General features: G+C 41.8%; 1 protein-coding gene across 1 annotated transcript in view; it reads right to left on the bottom strand.

Moving 5' to 3' along the window:
• The window catches only part of clasp2 (cytoplasmic linker associated protein 2), a gene marked incomplete at its 5' end in the record, with an annotated part of 53555 nt that extends 35190 nt beyond the window's left edge, over window positions 1-18365 (bottom strand). The window contains 7 exons of the mRNA XM_079232222.1: window positions 1408-1478; window positions 6072-6169; window positions 6922-6997; window positions 9130-9221; window positions 9902-10005; window positions 12929-13007; window positions 18168-18365. Coding sequence (XP_079088348.1) covers window positions 1408-1478; window positions 6072-6169; window positions 6922-6997; window positions 9130-9221; window positions 9902-10005; window positions 12929-13007; window positions 18168-18365 — 718 coding nt within the window. The remainder of the gene's footprint in view (window positions 1-1407; window positions 1479-6071; window positions 6170-6921; window positions 6998-9129; window positions 9222-9901; window positions 10006-12928; window positions 13008-18167) is intronic.

The following is an 18365-nucleotide window of genomic DNA, read 5'->3' as shown; positions in this document are numbered from 1 at the left end:
CTGGAGCACATCACTTTTACCCACTCAGGGATTTTAGATATGGCATCAACACATAAAATCAGATTACGAAGAGTTTTTAAAGGATTTACCTAAAGATGCAGTGGTTTAGGTTGTTTATTTCTAGGCAGAGAAGCAGGGTGGGTTGTCAGTGTCTCAGCTATGAAGGATGCTGAGTCTCAAGCATCACGACATGTTTCATTGACCATCTACACAAGTTTCTTGCAATTGCTTTCACTTTGTTGCTGGTTACAATGTTTACTCCCATTATATTTCTCCTCCCATTATAAATTACAAGTGATTTATGGCTGCATAATTATAAAAAATGAGTGTCAAAATAGCATTTTAAATCATATATAGTCGACAGACGTGTATGTTTTATTTCATAAACAGCAAACCAGATGACGGAAGGCAAGAACAGAGTAAAAACAAAGCCTGGCTCTAAACCCAAGGGAGGTGAGAGTTAAAAGTAACACTCCCTCCATCCTTCTGCTGCCACCAGAGACAGCGTCAAGGCAACTACACGCCCTGAGCGGCACGTCTCTCCCTCCAAGTAAACAGACAGCAACAGCCGACCAGGCCCAACTGTTGTTCGACCGATACTACCTTCAGGCTGCCCTGTCATAGTGTCTAAAAGCTAATGACATCGACCACAACAGACCTTATTGACCTCGCAGAAAACAAATACTCTACAAACTTTTCCTCTCCTGATACCAATTTCAGATATCTGAACTCTGGGTTCACTGAACTCTTACCCAAACCAATACCACTGCTCTTTATTCCCAAATTTAAAATCTGTTTACCGACTGCAATTGGAATTATTTCTATACAAGTTATTGTGTTATATTGGTAGATCCTTATCAAACAATACATTTGTTGGTGGAAGCAGCACTAGAGGAGCCAACAGCTTATCTTGCCAAAAAACAAGAGACACGACTTTGTGGAAGACACTTTTCACACATACACTTAATATTAAGTGTGAAAATCACAATTCCAATACGTAAAGGTGTCAGTAAATTTCAAAAAGACTACTGAATCAACTTTTATATTCTGAAGGGTGGAAATAAAGTGAAACATTGCTGTAAGAGGTGTCGTCAATACCACAAAAACGTTCAATGGTCAAACCCAAGCACCCAGAGACCCACCCACCCACCCACCCACACACACACACACACACACACCTCAAGTCTGGCTCAGTACACCCCGAATCACACACAAAGATAGACAGATTAAACCATTAATCCTGTTAGGACCTCTTACAGGAGCTCATGGCAACAAACTGGCACAACTACCAGAGCACATGTGGATATAGACACACACACACCCAATACCTAAAAGTTAAATAATTTGGACAACATGACGAAACTTGGTGGTTATCAGAGGCAAAAATAAATGAGAGATGGCACTGACCGTGACTCGGGCTGAGAGCCATGTTGCCCGAATTCAAGGCTTCATCAAAACGAGCAAATAACGCCTGTAACCTGAAGAGAGAAGAAGAAGAAATGTTAGAGCAAAACATACACAACAGAACTAATTAAATACATATAATTGCAGAATTGGATGCATCAAAATGAGACTGAATTAGGAAATCTATATGTAATAGTCTTCATTGACAAAGAAAACACACACACACACACACACACACACACACACACACACACACACACACACACACACACACACACACACACAGTCAAGGTGCTGTGAATCCCAAGTGAAATCAGCAGCAGCAACATGTGGACAGTCTACCCGCCTGTCTGTCTGAAGGCAGGTGGGTGTGTCACCTATCACGCCAGTCACACGCATAAAGCTGCAGCAGCAAACAACTAGAATCCTTCTGGCATCATGCTCAGCACCAAATGCACAAAAAACACACAGAATCACAAGTCGCATCATTCCATCTATGTGACGTGCAGGTAAGACTGTCTGCATGTTAATAACGCAAAGATCCATCCCAAGAAGTCCAGCAAAAATAACATCCTTGCACAAATAATAGCCTCAAACATCACCTGCACACTGAGCGGTGTTGATACACATTGGTTACGCATGACTGGTATGACAATAACATAAACACATAACATGTAACATGCCCTAATATCTCCTTGCCAAAAGGTTAGCCATGGCTGTGAGCACACAAGAATAAGAGTCATACACACCGTCGTCTGTCTCTGTTTTTCTTTCTGTCTCTGGGTGCTGGTCCACAACTACAAGACAGCTAAGCAGCTCCTGTTAAGTGACGATCAGCGTTGCAATGGGCTGCTCCGCCGTGCAGCGTTTTCACGTGGCTCCTTTCCTCTCGTTAGCATACTAATTTGCCTATTCAGTTCAGAAACAGCTCAGCCTCAAGTCGTCTACACTCGTTTGCCTCAGTATTTCCCAGTGGACTGATTAATAGATTGCTGCGCAGCGTTGCCTTAGCTCCCATGCTAGTGACACACTCCGGTCCAACATGGTGCAGTGACTTCGAGAGGGAGGGAGAAAGACAGGAGGGAGGGAGGAAGACAGGAGGGAGGGAGGGCGAGAGAGAGAGAGAGGGAGAAACAGCGAAAGACCAAAGCATGCTATGGGCATACAACGAAAGCACCACCTACTGTCGCACATACGTATTGTATGCCGAGCACACACACACACACACACACGCACTGAGATATCTCCTTACTGTACAAAGAGTTAAATCTCAGCAGGGCCATTGCCTGTGTGTGTGACACAAATGGGCCAGTGTGTGTGACAGGCAGCAAAGAGATTCAGTTACCCTTTACATAACCTCCCTCCTATTCCCAGACACACATATATACTTGTCAGAGGGGGAGGGGCTGTACAGCTAGCGGCAGACAGAAAGCAAAGCTGCTCCTCCCCCCTCTATGTCTCTCCTCATCACCCCACTTGCCTATTTTCCCTCCCTTCTATTCCTCTTTTTTACTCCCATTTCTTAATTCCAGGAAGCCATCAACAGTTTGCACTGCTGCACCGTTTACGCTGAGCCCTCGCCACTGTGGGTGGATCCACTGTCCACTGTCATTGAAAAAGGAGTCACCTCGACATGTGTGCATGAAGCAGGTGTACCGAATGTTCATTCATTTGGCCGAATAATAGGATACAGTTGACACAGGTTAATCCCACTTTACTGTTAACAGGGACTCAAGTCTATAGTACATCCATACAACTCACTGCTACACTATAGAAATACATTTACAGTAAGTTAGAGAAATACTTCTATAAAGTTACGTTTTAGTAATATAAATGATGTTTAAACTTCAATAACAATACTGATCAATAAAATAATCTGTAACAGAAACACACACAAAGAAAGCCAAGTAGTGTCTGACACGATTCCAATGCAGGACAGAGCGAGCTGGGTTTAACAGCCGGGTCAGATGATTCTCACTGACCAAATCGGACTGACTGCCAAAGCAGGTTTAACCCGGGTCAGGTTCACTGTAGGATGAGTGATCTCATCCGACACTGGCTAACGTACACAGTGTAGTGTGTTGTGCTGAACACTAACCAGATTAACTGACCTGAATATTGGAGTTAAACTATTTTCCAATCCTATTCTGAACAGTCTGGGATCTCTTTAGGGACAAACTTAATTTGGGGGGTAATAGCATTCCAATCAACTGACACAGTTTTTAAACTACATATTTAACATTTATTACAAGGCTGTAAAATTCAGAAGACTTAACAACCTGACACACACCGATTTTATTTAAAGATGTCCCTTAAACCTAAATCAACCAATTTAAAAACTCATACACAAAAGTTTGCTTGTGTATAACAAATGACAATTCAAAAAGGTACAACTCTTACTGGGAATCCACATTAAAGTGTACGGTCCATTCAATCCACACCGATTTTTACATACATACATACATACATACATGACATTTGGTCTCCGCATTTAACCCATGCATAGCAATTTAGGAGTGGGTTGCTGAGAAGCGCCCGGGGAGCAACTAGGGGTTCAGTGTCTGTCACTTCGACATGCAAACTATGGGGAGACCAGGGATCGAACCGTGAACAGGACGGCCACTCTACCCATGAGCCATAGCCGCCCCAAAATGGTTGAGGAATGAAACTTTTCATACAAACACATTTTGTGTGTGATTTAACACTGTGGACCTGGATATTAAAAAAGGGGTGAGAGGGAGAATATAATCTAAATTGTCCCTTGGAAAATGATTGAAAAGTACTATAATCCTGACATGTCAAGGATTTGATGCAGGTAATCTTATGTTAAGGCAGCCGTCCCCAACCACCGGGCCGCGGGTCCCTTGGTAACGGGCCGCACAGAAAGAATGAATGAAAAAAAATTCGGGAAAAGAAATCAAGGCATTTTTTTTAAATGACCGGATACATCGGTCTGTGCGCAACCTCAGACGTAACGTCTTGATACATGTCAAGAGGTTATGTGATACGTTACCCAAAAAATTAAACTTAAATCTGTTTCAACTCTGCCGGAGTTCTGAATTAAAACCAAGGCGGAGGATCCTGAGATCACAAAAAAGCTCTGAAGCCCTGCCTCCATTTCCAACATCCTGTTTTTGTGAAGCGGGTTATAAGTTACGGAGTAGACTGGACACTAAGGTTTAAGTTACGGAGTAGACTAGGCAATAAGGTTTAAGTTACGGAGTAGACTAGGCAATAAGGTTTAAGTTACGGAGTAGACTAGGCAATAAGGTTTAAGTTACGGAGTAGACTAGACAATAAGGTTTAAGTTACGGAGTAGACTGGACAATAAGGTTTAAGTTACGGAGTAGACTAGGCAATAAGGTTTAAGTTACGGAGTAGACTAGACAATAAGGTTTAAGTTACAGAGTAGACTAGGCAATAAGGTTTAAGTTACAGAGTAGACTAGACAATAAGGTTTAAGTTACAGAGTAGACTAGACAATAAGGTTTAAGTTACAGAGTAGACTAGGCAATAAGGTTTAAGTTACAGAGTAGACTAGACAATAAGGTTTAAGTTACGGAGTAGACTGGACAATAAGGTTTAAGTTACGGAGTAATAATAAAAGTTGTTTGTTCTGGTCATCTCCTCACTTTTAGCCATTCTGCTTCCTCAAATACCATCTCCACCTCTTACACTCAACCCTACACTCCCGTTCTCTCTATAATCAAACGCTCTACAGAGTTTATATGTGATCTGGTCAGCAAGACCCCGGCCGCAGCTCTGCATTCCACCTTGCAACCATATTACACACACACACACACACACACACACACACACACACACACACACACACACACACACACACACACACACACACACACACACACACACACACACAGTGCCTTCATACCAGTGCTACAATATTCATAGTGAATACATTAACAAAACAGATATTTGTACTCATCACAATTCATGCCAAAACAGATAGATATGTTTAAAGAGTATTTGATCCACTGTGCATTACATCTACAGAGGAACAAGCCTTGGTTTCAGACATAAATCTCTGTATCTGTCAGACACACACATTCTGCATGAATCCCACATACACACAGCGTGTTTACACCGGAGACAAACAGGCTTAATGTGCAACACATGACACATGGCCAGCATTCACAGACGCAAGACTCATACTGAGCAGTCAGCACACAACACTGGCTGCTGCTCAGATTGGGGGAGTCAGTGTGTGATAGAATAACCCTCAACCCAGCACATGTAACCAGGACGACCAAAGAATTACGAAACCACTCAATGGACCTCTTTACATGACATAAACACACACTTTCTCCAATTTTTCCTCAACTCTGTTACTCCACCCAACGCCTTGGTACCCCCATCTTCCCCCTCCCACCCTCCTCCCCCAGTCAGTCAGCATTGTGCTCTGGATGAAAGTGCCTCTCTGTGTGTGTGAAGGGCAGAGTGGTGCATGGCGTGGCCTGGGACAAACGGAGTGCCAAGGCCACGGGACCCACAAGCCCTCCACACAACTCATCCTCTGAGAGACACAGACACACACACACACACACACACACACACACACACACACACACACACACACACACACACACACACACACACACACACACACAGAGGGCTTATCAATAACTAACACATAGAAAATAACTCACCGTGCAGCTGACAGACCTCTCTTCCCCAGGTCTGCTCGGACCCTCTCTCCAACGTGACGATAAACATCCACCAATGTGGCTATGGAGGCCTCACGTACCTACAAACAGTAGGCATTAATACATTTAAAAAGTCCTGTGAGCATGCACATGCACACACACAAAATGGTGTATGTGTTACAATTATGGTCAATTTACTTTAATAACTCTCCACAGATTGCCCACCCTTGCAAACGTAAATGCATTGAGAACCAAACCCTGCAGGGCCCGAACTCATCCCCCTCATGGGAGACCACTGATTTGCTAGTTACGTCATGAGCACTGTGGTGATTTGGTAGTGGGATGCCTGTAAAGGGATTTTCTGCATCTGAGGATGGGCGGGTCTGTTCAGGATTTTGATTGGTCGGGACACTATGTGGGTAGATAATCATTGGGTAGACGATAGGAGCAGATTTCAGCTTTGGGGTGCAACTCCACAGGATGCTTAAAAGCAACCTCTCTCTATCCCCCTCTCTCTCATTCACTCACACATATATTCAGCTGGTACTGCTGTGTGGTTTAATGGTTGGGTGTTGGTGCTCATGGTTCAGCGAGAGCTGGAGGGAGCTGGAGCTGGAGGGGAGAGTCTTCGGAGCCCATCTCCTCACTAATAACAGTAATAATCACAGCGCTGCCTTTATGCCTGCCAACACACTCTGGATGCTGAGAGCTAAACCGCAGGCTCAGCGACAGACTCATACAAGGAAGAAACATAGGTCCTCTGCCCACTTTAACAAACACAGAAACTGCAGTAGAAGCAGATACGTAGGCATGTTGATCATGTATCATATTGATAAAGCACTGTGTCTCTTACCTGTGGGTTTTGGTCTCCAGTCAGAGAGCAGAGATGAGGAACTAGTTTACTGAGGCTCAATGGCTGGGCTCCGTATCTGAAAGAGAGCCACAAAAAGAAAGGGAAATTATTAGGATGAACTTGACCATCATTTAAATACAATATTCAGGAATGTGGAAAATGCTTATATACTCAGGATAGAGACTGGGAATTGTGTAAATTGTGAAAAGGATTTATGAACCTCAGGATATGTTGAACATATTTGGCACAAATGACTATATCAATTGAACTTAATTCATAATATTTTGTATTTATTTAATAAGGTAGCCAAGATCACTGCAACCTGAAAAATCAAGTGCAAGAAGGCAATAGACCGTCACCACTTGACAAAACATACATTTCATCACGAAAAAAAAAGAGAGTAATTTGAGAAACACAGAAGAAAACAAATATACCAGAAAAGTCAGAAAAATACGAAACTAAATGAAACCGGGTTTCAAACAAACAGATGTTTTCGCAGGGTTACCAACACTGATGAAGATGCTCCTGATTAGTTAATTATGGCATTAGGTCTCCAGCAAATATCTCAAATAACAGAGGAATAATGCAATCAGAATATTAAAACTAAGTTAAACATGGTTACATCCTTTTCCAACATCGTACACAAGTGATAACGGTGGAAATCAGTTTATCGTCACACAGAAACTGTTGTGTTGCGTGCGACCTGCAGCACATCTGTATTTCCTTTATTACTAAATTCTATTAAATAATAAGTGTTAATGAAGAAGGCCTATTCATTGTGATTTATGTCCCTTTCTATTATTTCACTCCACTGAGCTTTGTCAAACACTAATATCTGGAGTTATAGCAATAACTATATAAATGTGCATGTTTAATGGTAACTGTGCTTTATTATCAGGTAGCAGCTTTGTATTTAACGTAACAGTGTCACTTTCCATTAGCAAAAAGATGCTACATTTAGCACTGCAATTCTAACAGCTCAGATTTGATGCATGTGGTGACATGAGGGTGGAAAATACATTAAAATGCAACCTGAATAGTTCTGAACTGCTGTTGAGCTGCTGTCCAACAAGAGAAAGCAAGCCAGCATCTGTTCAGTCTCATGTCTACATCCATATAAGTGTGATTGTTTAATGAGCTTGCAAATGTAAGTTTACCATGACAGGTGTATCTCTACAATCTCTGACTCTGTGATTCTACAAGAGCAGAAATCTTCTAGTAACTATTTGGAAGGAAATAAGAGCAAACTAATTAATTTAGAAAAAAAAGAAGGTTTAAGTCAAATAAACATACGGGAAAAAAAGTAGCTCATCAAGTGATATTCATATTGTTATTTGCAAGTCATGATGTATTGAGAGGAATTAATAAGCAGTTTTAAACATTGAAAAGCAAGCCCTACGACATTGAAAAGCAAGTCCTCCATCCATCAGGCCTGACTTTAGAGCATGACACCATGTGAGATTTCATACTCGAGTGAATTCAGAACAGATGTTTGAGCCTCTCTGAAAGCAGAAATTAGCCGACATGTATGCTTTAAAGTTCGTTAAAGTCACATGACAACAGTGGTGCCATTCACAGCACGTGGGCCACCTCTATACAGTCAAACAGTTAAGAAGATTAACCCTGGAGACAGAGAGCGTGTGTTTTCTTAACCAACTAAATGGGCATGCTCATAGAAAGAAGTAATGAAAACACGTGTAAAAAAAAAAAACGTATCAACCCGCCGGTGCAGATCAGGAATTAACTCATACCAAAGATTAAGATTATCGGATTAAAATGGCAGAATCTGCGTCAGAAATAAATCAATGAGTTGGTTTAAAGTAAGTACAATGAGATAAGACTAATCAGTCAGTTTGGTCTTTGTCAACTAAGATCTTTTTTGTTGATTAGTCATTTAAATGCTTTTTTCATGCTTATTTCCAAGAAACCTATGAGCACATCTTTGGTAAAAGTGGTGCTTTTATGTGATTATTTGTAGAAAAGTTTTATAGATCCGTCGACAGGATCAACTATCGATTAGGCGATAAAATTAATGAGTATTAGTCGACTAAGAATGTATTTGGCCAGGGACAGCCTTATTGTAAGGACTAACGTATGACCCTCTGCCCACAAGATGAGAGAAAATATGCCTACACATAATAATTTACAATGCTTTCTTTCACATTTCACCCTGGAAGTGATACAGATGAAGAGGGGGAAGCTACTCACGTGGTGAGCGTGGCACTGAGACAGAGGCAGATTCCTTCTCGACTGCGGAAGTTCTTGTGTTTAAAACCAGGAAGTAGCCTTTCCCAAACGTACTGGATGCAGGAGAGGGAGAGAGATAAACGGGAGGGATGGGACAGAGAGAGACACTGTAAGTAGGAAGGAGCAGGAGAAGGTATTGCCAGGCGACTCATCGGGAGTTTGAGCAGATTATGGAGTGCAGACGAGGTTACAATCTGTGGAGATGTGCGTGTGTGTAGATAACTTAAAGTAGAGTGGAGATGTAGCCTGTGTAATACCTTTAATACCCAGGAGAGGGAGTCCAACTAACACACCCCTCAGCTGTCCAGACTATTTATTGATTTGGAGGTGGCTGTGATTTGTCTGCTGTTATTTTTAATAAATGGAATAACTACAGTTGATCCGAGGGTTGCTACCTACTTCAGTTTATTTGTATCTACTGGCTATTCTAACAGCGTCACACAATACAACAATTGTCATATCTACAATCACCTGAACTTGAAACACAACAACAGTCCTGAAAACATTTTAAGGCTCGACATCGAAAGGATCTTCATTTTACAAAAACGGTCCCTTTGTTTTGATGTCAGTCATTGTTACATGTGGTGCTTGAAATGAATCACTCAAAATAATAATTTGGCTGATATCCAGGCATCTTTCACAATTTATCTGACTATTTATCAGATCCATATTTACAAGAGGGTTTGTCAGGTCCTGAGGCTGACGTCTTCATGTGTATGTCTGTGTGTCTCACCATGGGCGAGGCCGTCTGCTCCATACAGCGGAGGATGACAGCTTGGCTGTTCTCCCTGACCTGGTCCTTCCCATCGCCCAGCCTGTCCACCAAAGCTGGCAAAACTACAGACAGGAAATAAGATGGAGGGAGAGAGAGACAGAGAGGAGGGTCAATGCATGATGCAGTATGTTTGTTATATCAAGTACAGGAAAATGAAGCAACACTTGACATTGAGCCTTTCCTGGATTTAAAGACCAAAGACAATAAAGACTGCCCCCAAGTGGAGGGCTTTTAAAACACATAAATATACAAAGATATACGTTTATCATTAGTTAAAGTCTGTCGCTGTGTGAGAGAGTAAGACACAACAATGTAGAAGCTTTAACAATACCACCATCAACACAACGGCCCTGATGAGTTGAGGGAGAGGGGACAAGAAATGAGAAATGGACCGTGACTAAAATAATGTCAAGATCATCAAAGGCTCTTGCGTCTGTTCCACTTTATTAAAACACACAACTGCTCCAGTAGAGCCTATGAAATGCAGTGACGCACACAGTACAGAAACAAAATGAGAGCCTTTAAATGCCAGCATTCAAGTAAACTATAAGCATTTTGGCAACTACTCAAATGTTTCAGATGGTTACTCTAATCCTCTGTGAAATGTGGAACAGCTTTAGCAGGAGGGCCCTCAGCTTTAAGTGTATTTTCAGATTTAATATCAGATGAACAGCTATTTGACATCTTTTAACTAAACATCTTTTGTGGGTGACAAAATGAATAAATAATCGTCAGTGAAGAGATAATTTAGAGTCGACTGATACGAAAATGTCTTATTGTCAACACATCCCATGAAAAGACTGAAATTAACAATGATTTGTTGCTATAATAAATGTTCTGATTATTCAAAGCCTGACATAGTGTATTCTTCTGTGCCATAGACTTACATTGTTTTCCAAAAACTATTAAAAAAAATTATCAATGATCCAAGAAGTTGTTTCTCAGTTAATATGAACGTGAGCACTGTAGTTTCTTTTGAGTCAATCCCACATACGCGGTCCTGCTTTCATAAATGTTTGAGTAATGTAATGAATGAAATGCATTTGTGATATTGTTACATTGGTTCTAATTGCTCAGGAAGAACTAATGGGCTTCTGAATGAGTGTTATGGACATGATAGGGGAGTCAGAAAGTACTGAGGGGCATTAGCAGTTTTGGTCTTTTCTGAAGATTTGTTGACAGTAACAAAAACATCGGCAGCCTTATCTTTTAACGAGAACATTCCAAACCACTGTACTCTGGTATAAAGGGCTCGTCCAAAAAAAAACATAACCCTGAAAAAATGCTAAATCTGGCGATTCTTTCTCTGCTTGACCGTCAAATGGAAAACGTAAAGGTTTCTGAGTTACATAAAACTCAAAACCTCCCTTTGATATTCACATAATGAGATAAAAACAAATAGACACATAACGGCCTGAGCACACAGACATAAACAAACACACACACACACTCCTATCCACATTCCTTGTCTGAAACTACAGCATGGGGAGTGATGTCATCTGTCCTTTTCTTGTGCTGTGTGTGTGTGTGTGTGTGTGTGTGTGTGTGTGTGTGTGTGTGTGTGTACGTAATGTTACCATAACAGCTGGTTGCCTTGGCAACAAGGACAATACCCTCAAACAGAAAAAATGACAGGGTGACATTGTTGCCCCCAACGTCATCTACTGTAGTAAGCATGAAAACACACACACACAAAAACCTTTTCAAAGAGGAGTATCAAACTGGCACACAGCTGCTGGGCCAATCACGGCACTTTATTTGATCCGTCATGTTTCAAACAATAAAAGTATTATCAAGTCAAAGTACAGGCTTGTGTGATCTGCAAGTTTCACTTCACATCTGGAATTTACTTTGCAAGCCAACAGCACCGTGTTAACGTACACACACACACACACACACACACACACACACACACACACACACACACACACACACACACACGGTATAAAGGCAGCAGCCCTGAGTCAGTCCTGTAGATCAATACAATCACTCAGTCACAATGATCTCATCTTCCTCCCCTGTGTGTGTGCGTGTGTGAAGGAGAGAGAGGACAGGAAAGGAGAGATGGAAATCAGATGGAGGGAGCGAGATTCCAGAGCCAGCGGTAGCTCAGAGAGCTGTTTTTATCATCATCATCCCCACACACACACACACACACACACACACACACACACACACACACACACACACACACACACACACACACACACACACCATCGCCCTAGACCGTAAGCGACTTACAGTGTGTACAGTATGTGTATTTGTGTGTGGTGGCAGACTTTGCACTGTGTGACAGGTCCAGTCATCCCAGAGCTGCACTGCAGGCCTGAGTGTGTTTGTTGGTGACAAGAGCCAGTCTGGCTGACAGAGACAGCTGGTGACACCTTCAGTGGGCGCACACAGGGTTGGCACTGACATCACACACACTCACAGAACATGAAATCTGATACAAGATTCAGGGCATGAGGTCATATAAATGTGAGGTGTGGTTTTGGGTTGTAATAGACCGAGCAGCAGCATGACGGACAATTCAGATCCTAAATATAGAGACTAAAGGATGTATAGTAGCGAGGGGGTGGGGCCCGGCTTTAGAGTGGTGCTGCCGGTCCGTCTCAGAGGAACCACAAAGTGGAAGTGAGTAACAAAATGGAAGATGAAAATGCTGAAGAGTCTATACCATAATACAACAAACCATAATACTTAATTGATCAGTTTATTTTTGTCGAGTACAATTTGGGAAATAGTAACGATTTATTAGCACTCAGTGTTTAAGATCAGGGAAGGATGAAGCAGAAGACATTTACCTTCGAGTCTGATGAAAATAACAAATAAAGCCATCCTTATAATCTGTTTTTCAAAAAAATGACAAAGTTCTTTGTGTTCAAGCTTACTTTTAGAACAAAATAACACTTCTTGAATGAGTTCCACTGTAAACAGAGCATAACCTAAAGAACCTTCAAGGTGGGGATGAATTAGATATCTCACCTGTGCCCAGGTATCCTCTGAAACGCTCTCCCAGACGGTCCACAAAAGCACCACAGATGTCTATCCCCACCAAAGCCACCTAAGAAACAGGGTGAGAAAGAGTAAATAGTATGTATGTCATAGCAGCTTCTCGTACTTTTCATGAAAACAATCTGAGTGCAGTGTCACTGTCTGCTGACAGAGTTGCAGCATTGATAGGAAGACACAGGATATGAGGATTAAATCATTGCAGAGTTTTTGACAACATTTTTAATCCAATCTTGGCACCTTATATGGATTTTAACAAATACTGAATCAGACGTTGTTTGCGGTTTCCTGACTCAGCAAAAAACACAGGCTGTGATGGGTAATTTTGTCATGTCAAGGAAGATTCAAACCAGTCAGTCTGCCAACCGATTTTTAAACCGATTGAGTCCCCAAATCTAGATATGTGGATGTGCTTTGTAGTGTGACAGAAGTACCGTACTCCCCAGTGACTGGTAACAGTAAATGACAGTTTTAGTACAAAGAGGAACTGATTTGTACTACCAGGCCATTTGAGTCACAGAGAAAAAATTAAGAAAATGCTAAAAGATACTAAGAAAGGAAATCTGGGTATTACAAAAGAGCAGAATGTGAAGTTAAAATAATTATACTTTTATTCTGAAAGCCAGACGCCCATGTTGAAGGTCTTTTATATTTCGCACGATTTGCTGCTAGCAGGCCATTTGCACTATTGGATTAAGTGTTTTATGGGTGTGCTCTGTGATGTGTGTTGTGTGTACCTTTGCTGTACACGAAGAACCCAAAGACAAAGTTCCAATGAGATGGACAATGAAGTCAATAGTATATTGTTTTCTACCACTTCACTCCCTCTGCAGGTTTAAGAGGTTTTCCATCGATTGTGCTTCTAGTACCATGGTGATAATTTAGTGACATGCGGCTGCAGACTGAGTGAGCAGCACTGTGCAGTACACATATTTACACTGAGCTACTGGGATGTTTCCATCCACCTGTTGAGTTGAATGGAATTACCAGAAATTCAATACAAATGTTTTAACCTCTGGAGATCATCCTTGAATCCCCACTCTGTGCCAAAATACATGCACTTGTCACCCCATCATCAGTAAGTGATGATACCCAAACCAGCTCCTTTCACTGGTGAAGAAGACCCTAACGTGCAGTGGAAAGCTCCAGAAAACCTCATCAGTGGACTCTCTGAAGTAGACAATGGCTGATGTTAAAAATGTATTTGTATGGATAAAGAGAATAATACTCTCCGAAACTAACACAAATGTCCTATTTAAGTTACTGTGGCAAAGGTGACTGTCGACAGCTGTGGCACTCTTTCATTATGTAACCGTGGTGTGCCCTCTTTATACCATCTGCATACAGCAGACAATGGCATTATTTTAGAAATTTGGTAAAAAGTTAAATGACTTCCAGATGTCAACATCGGTACACTGAAGTCTCCTTTATTGTCGATCATATCTGTCATTTGGAAAATCTGTTTTGTGATATGACTCGCAGGGGGCGGTAGACTGGATTTTTGTCGAGTGGTAAAGTTGAGTTTTCCACTGTGTTTCTGATTAGGATCACAACCCACACTGCACTGTGCTCCTGGAATGCTTGTTTTGGCAGTACTGCGGTAAAACTGAGCAGTCCAAACAGAAAATCCATTAAAACATTATTCTCCAGACTCCTCTGCCTTGACTGGAGAGTCAGACTACATTTTTTCCCCTTTTTTAGTCAAAAGGAAGAGCACAGCCAGGTAACCACACAAACAAAAAGGGGGAGGATTGGGGAGATGAGGAAAAGTACAGGGACGACGGCCAAGCATTACCACAGAAAACGAAAATCACCTTGAGAAGAAACATGAGCTCTAGGTCACTATGATGACTCCCTCACACTGACCTAAATTAGGTTGAGGGAGGGAGGGAGGAAAAACAGCTTGAGAAAGAAGAAACTGTACAGGAAGGAAGCAGTCCTGAGGCCTCCACACAGCACCCCAACAAGCTCAGCACCCACAACCATATGTCATCTTCACTTGGAGAGACGCAGAGGACAAGATAGAGGACGGGAGATGGGCTTGTTATCTACCTTGGACAGGAGAAAATGGATGGGGGGGATATTTTATCCTTCAGGTAAAAGTCTGACTAGGGGTGAGGAGGGAATGAGGGAGGGAAAAGAAACATCAAATGGGCTTTTGGGCATCATCTCAAATAATAATAACCATCAGTGATGTGGACAAAGCGATGTCTAGAAGGACACCGCTGCATCTTTAGACTACAACCGTGAAAACATCAGTGTGACTGAGGTCTCCTGGAGGAAAGAAACCTGTACATATTTAGCCCATGAATGGCTCTTTGTGATGACTTGAAAGTTGGTGTGTGTGGGGGCTTAGCCTCCTAATACGCATACCATGTACAGGGTTAACTCTGGATTCTAGAGGAGCCTTCAGTGATTTAAAGGTCCAAGGTTCAGACAGAAACTTTTGAGAGATGGAGCCTAATTGAAACAATTACATCATTAATTGACAACTATTTGCAGCTTTAATATATCCACTAGGTGCTCAAAAATAAAAATGTTGGGCTCTCATATCTCTGTGCGATTGGTAAACATGAGGCAAACTGCTATAATGCTGAATTCTGTGATACACAGCGATGGCAAAACATGAATTTGTTTTGTGTGGTGCAAGATTCCATTTGCTTTGTCATATTAGCAATTATGACAGGATTGTTAAGGATGGTGCCCAACATTATGGATGATGGCAAGAGAACGGGAAAGACAAATCATAATTATTTTTTGTATTTGAGTTTAGATATTTGATCAAACTTCAATAAGCACCTGGAGTTCTTCTCCTCACCACCGATAACACTTATCTACTCACAATAAAGCACCCAAAAATGTCTTAAAGCAATTCTCTTCACTGGAAGGTTTCTACTATGAAGCACCTGTACAGAGAGTTGAGTCTACAGGAAGAGCAGGTTTAGAGAAATATAGAAAAATAACAGCATATTCATGTTGTATACATTTAACCAATAAATGCTCACTGCGGAGAGTTTGTGCACTGTATCCTACAGTTGGCATTGTGATGGTGTATCATGGTTTGCATGTAAAAGATAATTAAGCATATTTGGCACTCAATCTTAAATCTAAACAAAGCCAGTGTCTGGTCAGTGCAGCCTGAAAATATCAACCCTCCATCAGTACAGTCGTCTGACTCTGCTGCCCATAAATGCAGCATGCAATATTAATGCCCTCTGTTTTCATCTCTGGGATGATGAGAGCAAAGCGAAGGAGAAGAATGTCCTACTGAACGAGAAAAGAAGAAGGTGAAACTGACTTATTGTAAGAAAAGAAAAAACAGACCCAGGCAAGGATACACAAGTGAAATGTGTCAATGAAGAGGGCCATGGAACAGACGAAAAGCAGTATTTTATTCATTCCTAGAAAAGGATATTCGCCTTTTCCGAACATTTAATGTATTGTCCAGACTTGTGTTTTCCACTTACTTACCCTCACCCCATTTATTCCTCCCGTTCTGGATTCCCCCTCTTTTTTTCCATTGTTTATCAACTGCATCGTCTGTCTATTCATCCTTCACTCTCTGTGTCGACTCAGCATCTTGTTCACAGCTAACTTCTTCGTCCTTTGGCCTGACAGGCAGCCACTCAGCATCACTAAAAGCCTGCTGAATGAGGCCTCAGGGGGTCACAACTCACCCGCTCATCCCTGCCAGACACTGAGCTCATGTTACTGTATGTGTCATCCACATGAAGGAACAAATCTGAACAAAGGCACACGTTAACTTGTTACAGCTATAGATGACATTCTTGGGAAGTAGATTTAAGAGGTGGCGGTGGTTCACTTTTTCACATCAAACATGTTGAGTCTGGTCAGTCATTTGAGAGGATGCAGGAAAACTGCTTCATGTAACCACATCCATCCATCAATCAATGGATCTATAAGTCTAAACAGCAAACTGCTTTCCCTTTTCTATGAATATCTACAGTTAGCTCATATAATTAAAATACACTATTGTAACCTTGCATTTGTTTTGAGGGGTCTCGGTGCAAAACCAGAGCATCAAGGAAATGGAGGATGCTTGGAGGAAAATGAGTGAACCTAATGAGTTGTCTTTGTTTGTCAATGACAGAAAGTAAGTGCTCAGTAAAGCTAGATTGGTGTTTGAAATTACAGTTGGCAATTGAAATAGCAGTATTGTCATGTCTTTATCTACCTCATGTTGTAAATGGAAATTAGTTTATAAAGTTGTATTAAAAGGATTATGACAACAAATAGGCAACCAAGTCAATTATTATTTTCTACCACTAGTAAGAGATTAAGAGAGGATGCTTTCTTTATGCTGAATGTGCAATGTTCACACTCTTACAGTCTTGCCGAGTCCTGCATATCAGTGCAGACAATTTCAATCAGTTCCAAAAATGACTCAGGCTTCAAATTTCAGCCCGCCTTGAAAAACATTTCAGATCGTTTTGTCTCGCGGTCTGGACCGGGGTGATACCTTGGCAAAAATGTAACATTCCTACGTATCTGAGATATGAGGCCTCCACATACACACACAAAGCATGAAGCAGGAGAGAAAAATAAGAAAAGGAATAAAGAGTGTGTCTGTATGTGTGATCAAGGGAGAGAAAAAGAGAGAGCGAGGGATGGAGAAAGCATAGGGTACAACAATGAGTCTGCTAACCCCTCCCCCATCCCATCCAGTGCTACAGTGGTCCACGGTCCTGACAATGGGACCCCCGCAACACAGACACAAACGTCTCAGCCAATTCAACAATATAAAATAACAACCCAGAGGAATGCCCAGCAAAAGTCCTACTCCATCACTGGGATGACATTTAAATGTCTGCTTTGTGCGATCCAGGAATAGACTTCGAGAAACACACAACATTAAGCTTTTACTACGTTTGGTAAGAAGATGTGCTGTACATAAAACCTCTAATTAAAATGTGTATCTTCAGACTTGGCTTCGTCAGATAAGAAAGGGGTTAACCAGTTTGGTCAGGGAAATCCTATCCTCCTCTTCAGACCACTTAGGTGATGACAGCTCGTTTGAAAAGCCATTTCTCTGCTCAAGTTCATCGCATTAAAACCAAACTCTTGGCAAGTATCACATAATTCCCATTACTCCCCTCAACGGGTAAAGTGGTGGAAAATAATTCATGAGCAGCCCGAGAGGATGACTGCTGCAGTGACACTGCGATAACCTCCTACGAGGATGATCTCTCACCTTGAAATTGCTGGAGTTCACCCATCCCGTCAGCTCGTCTATGGTCTTATCCAGTCTGGGTTTGTCCTGCTCCACGTCCGGGGAGCGGTTCGGGTCATTGAGGTAGTCAATGAGGTCCTGACCGACCTGCAACCTACGGGAAACATCTTTCTGCACTACCTGCTGGTAAAAATAGTCCATGTTGTCATGATCCTCCAT

This window comes from Taurulus bubalis, assembly GCF_910589615.1.
Source record: "Taurulus bubalis genome assembly, chromosome: 16".
Taxonomy (NCBI): domain Eukaryota; kingdom Metazoa; phylum Chordata; class Actinopteri; order Perciformes; family Cottidae; genus Taurulus; species Taurulus bubalis.
This window is presented reverse-complemented; position numbering and strand designations above follow the sequence as displayed.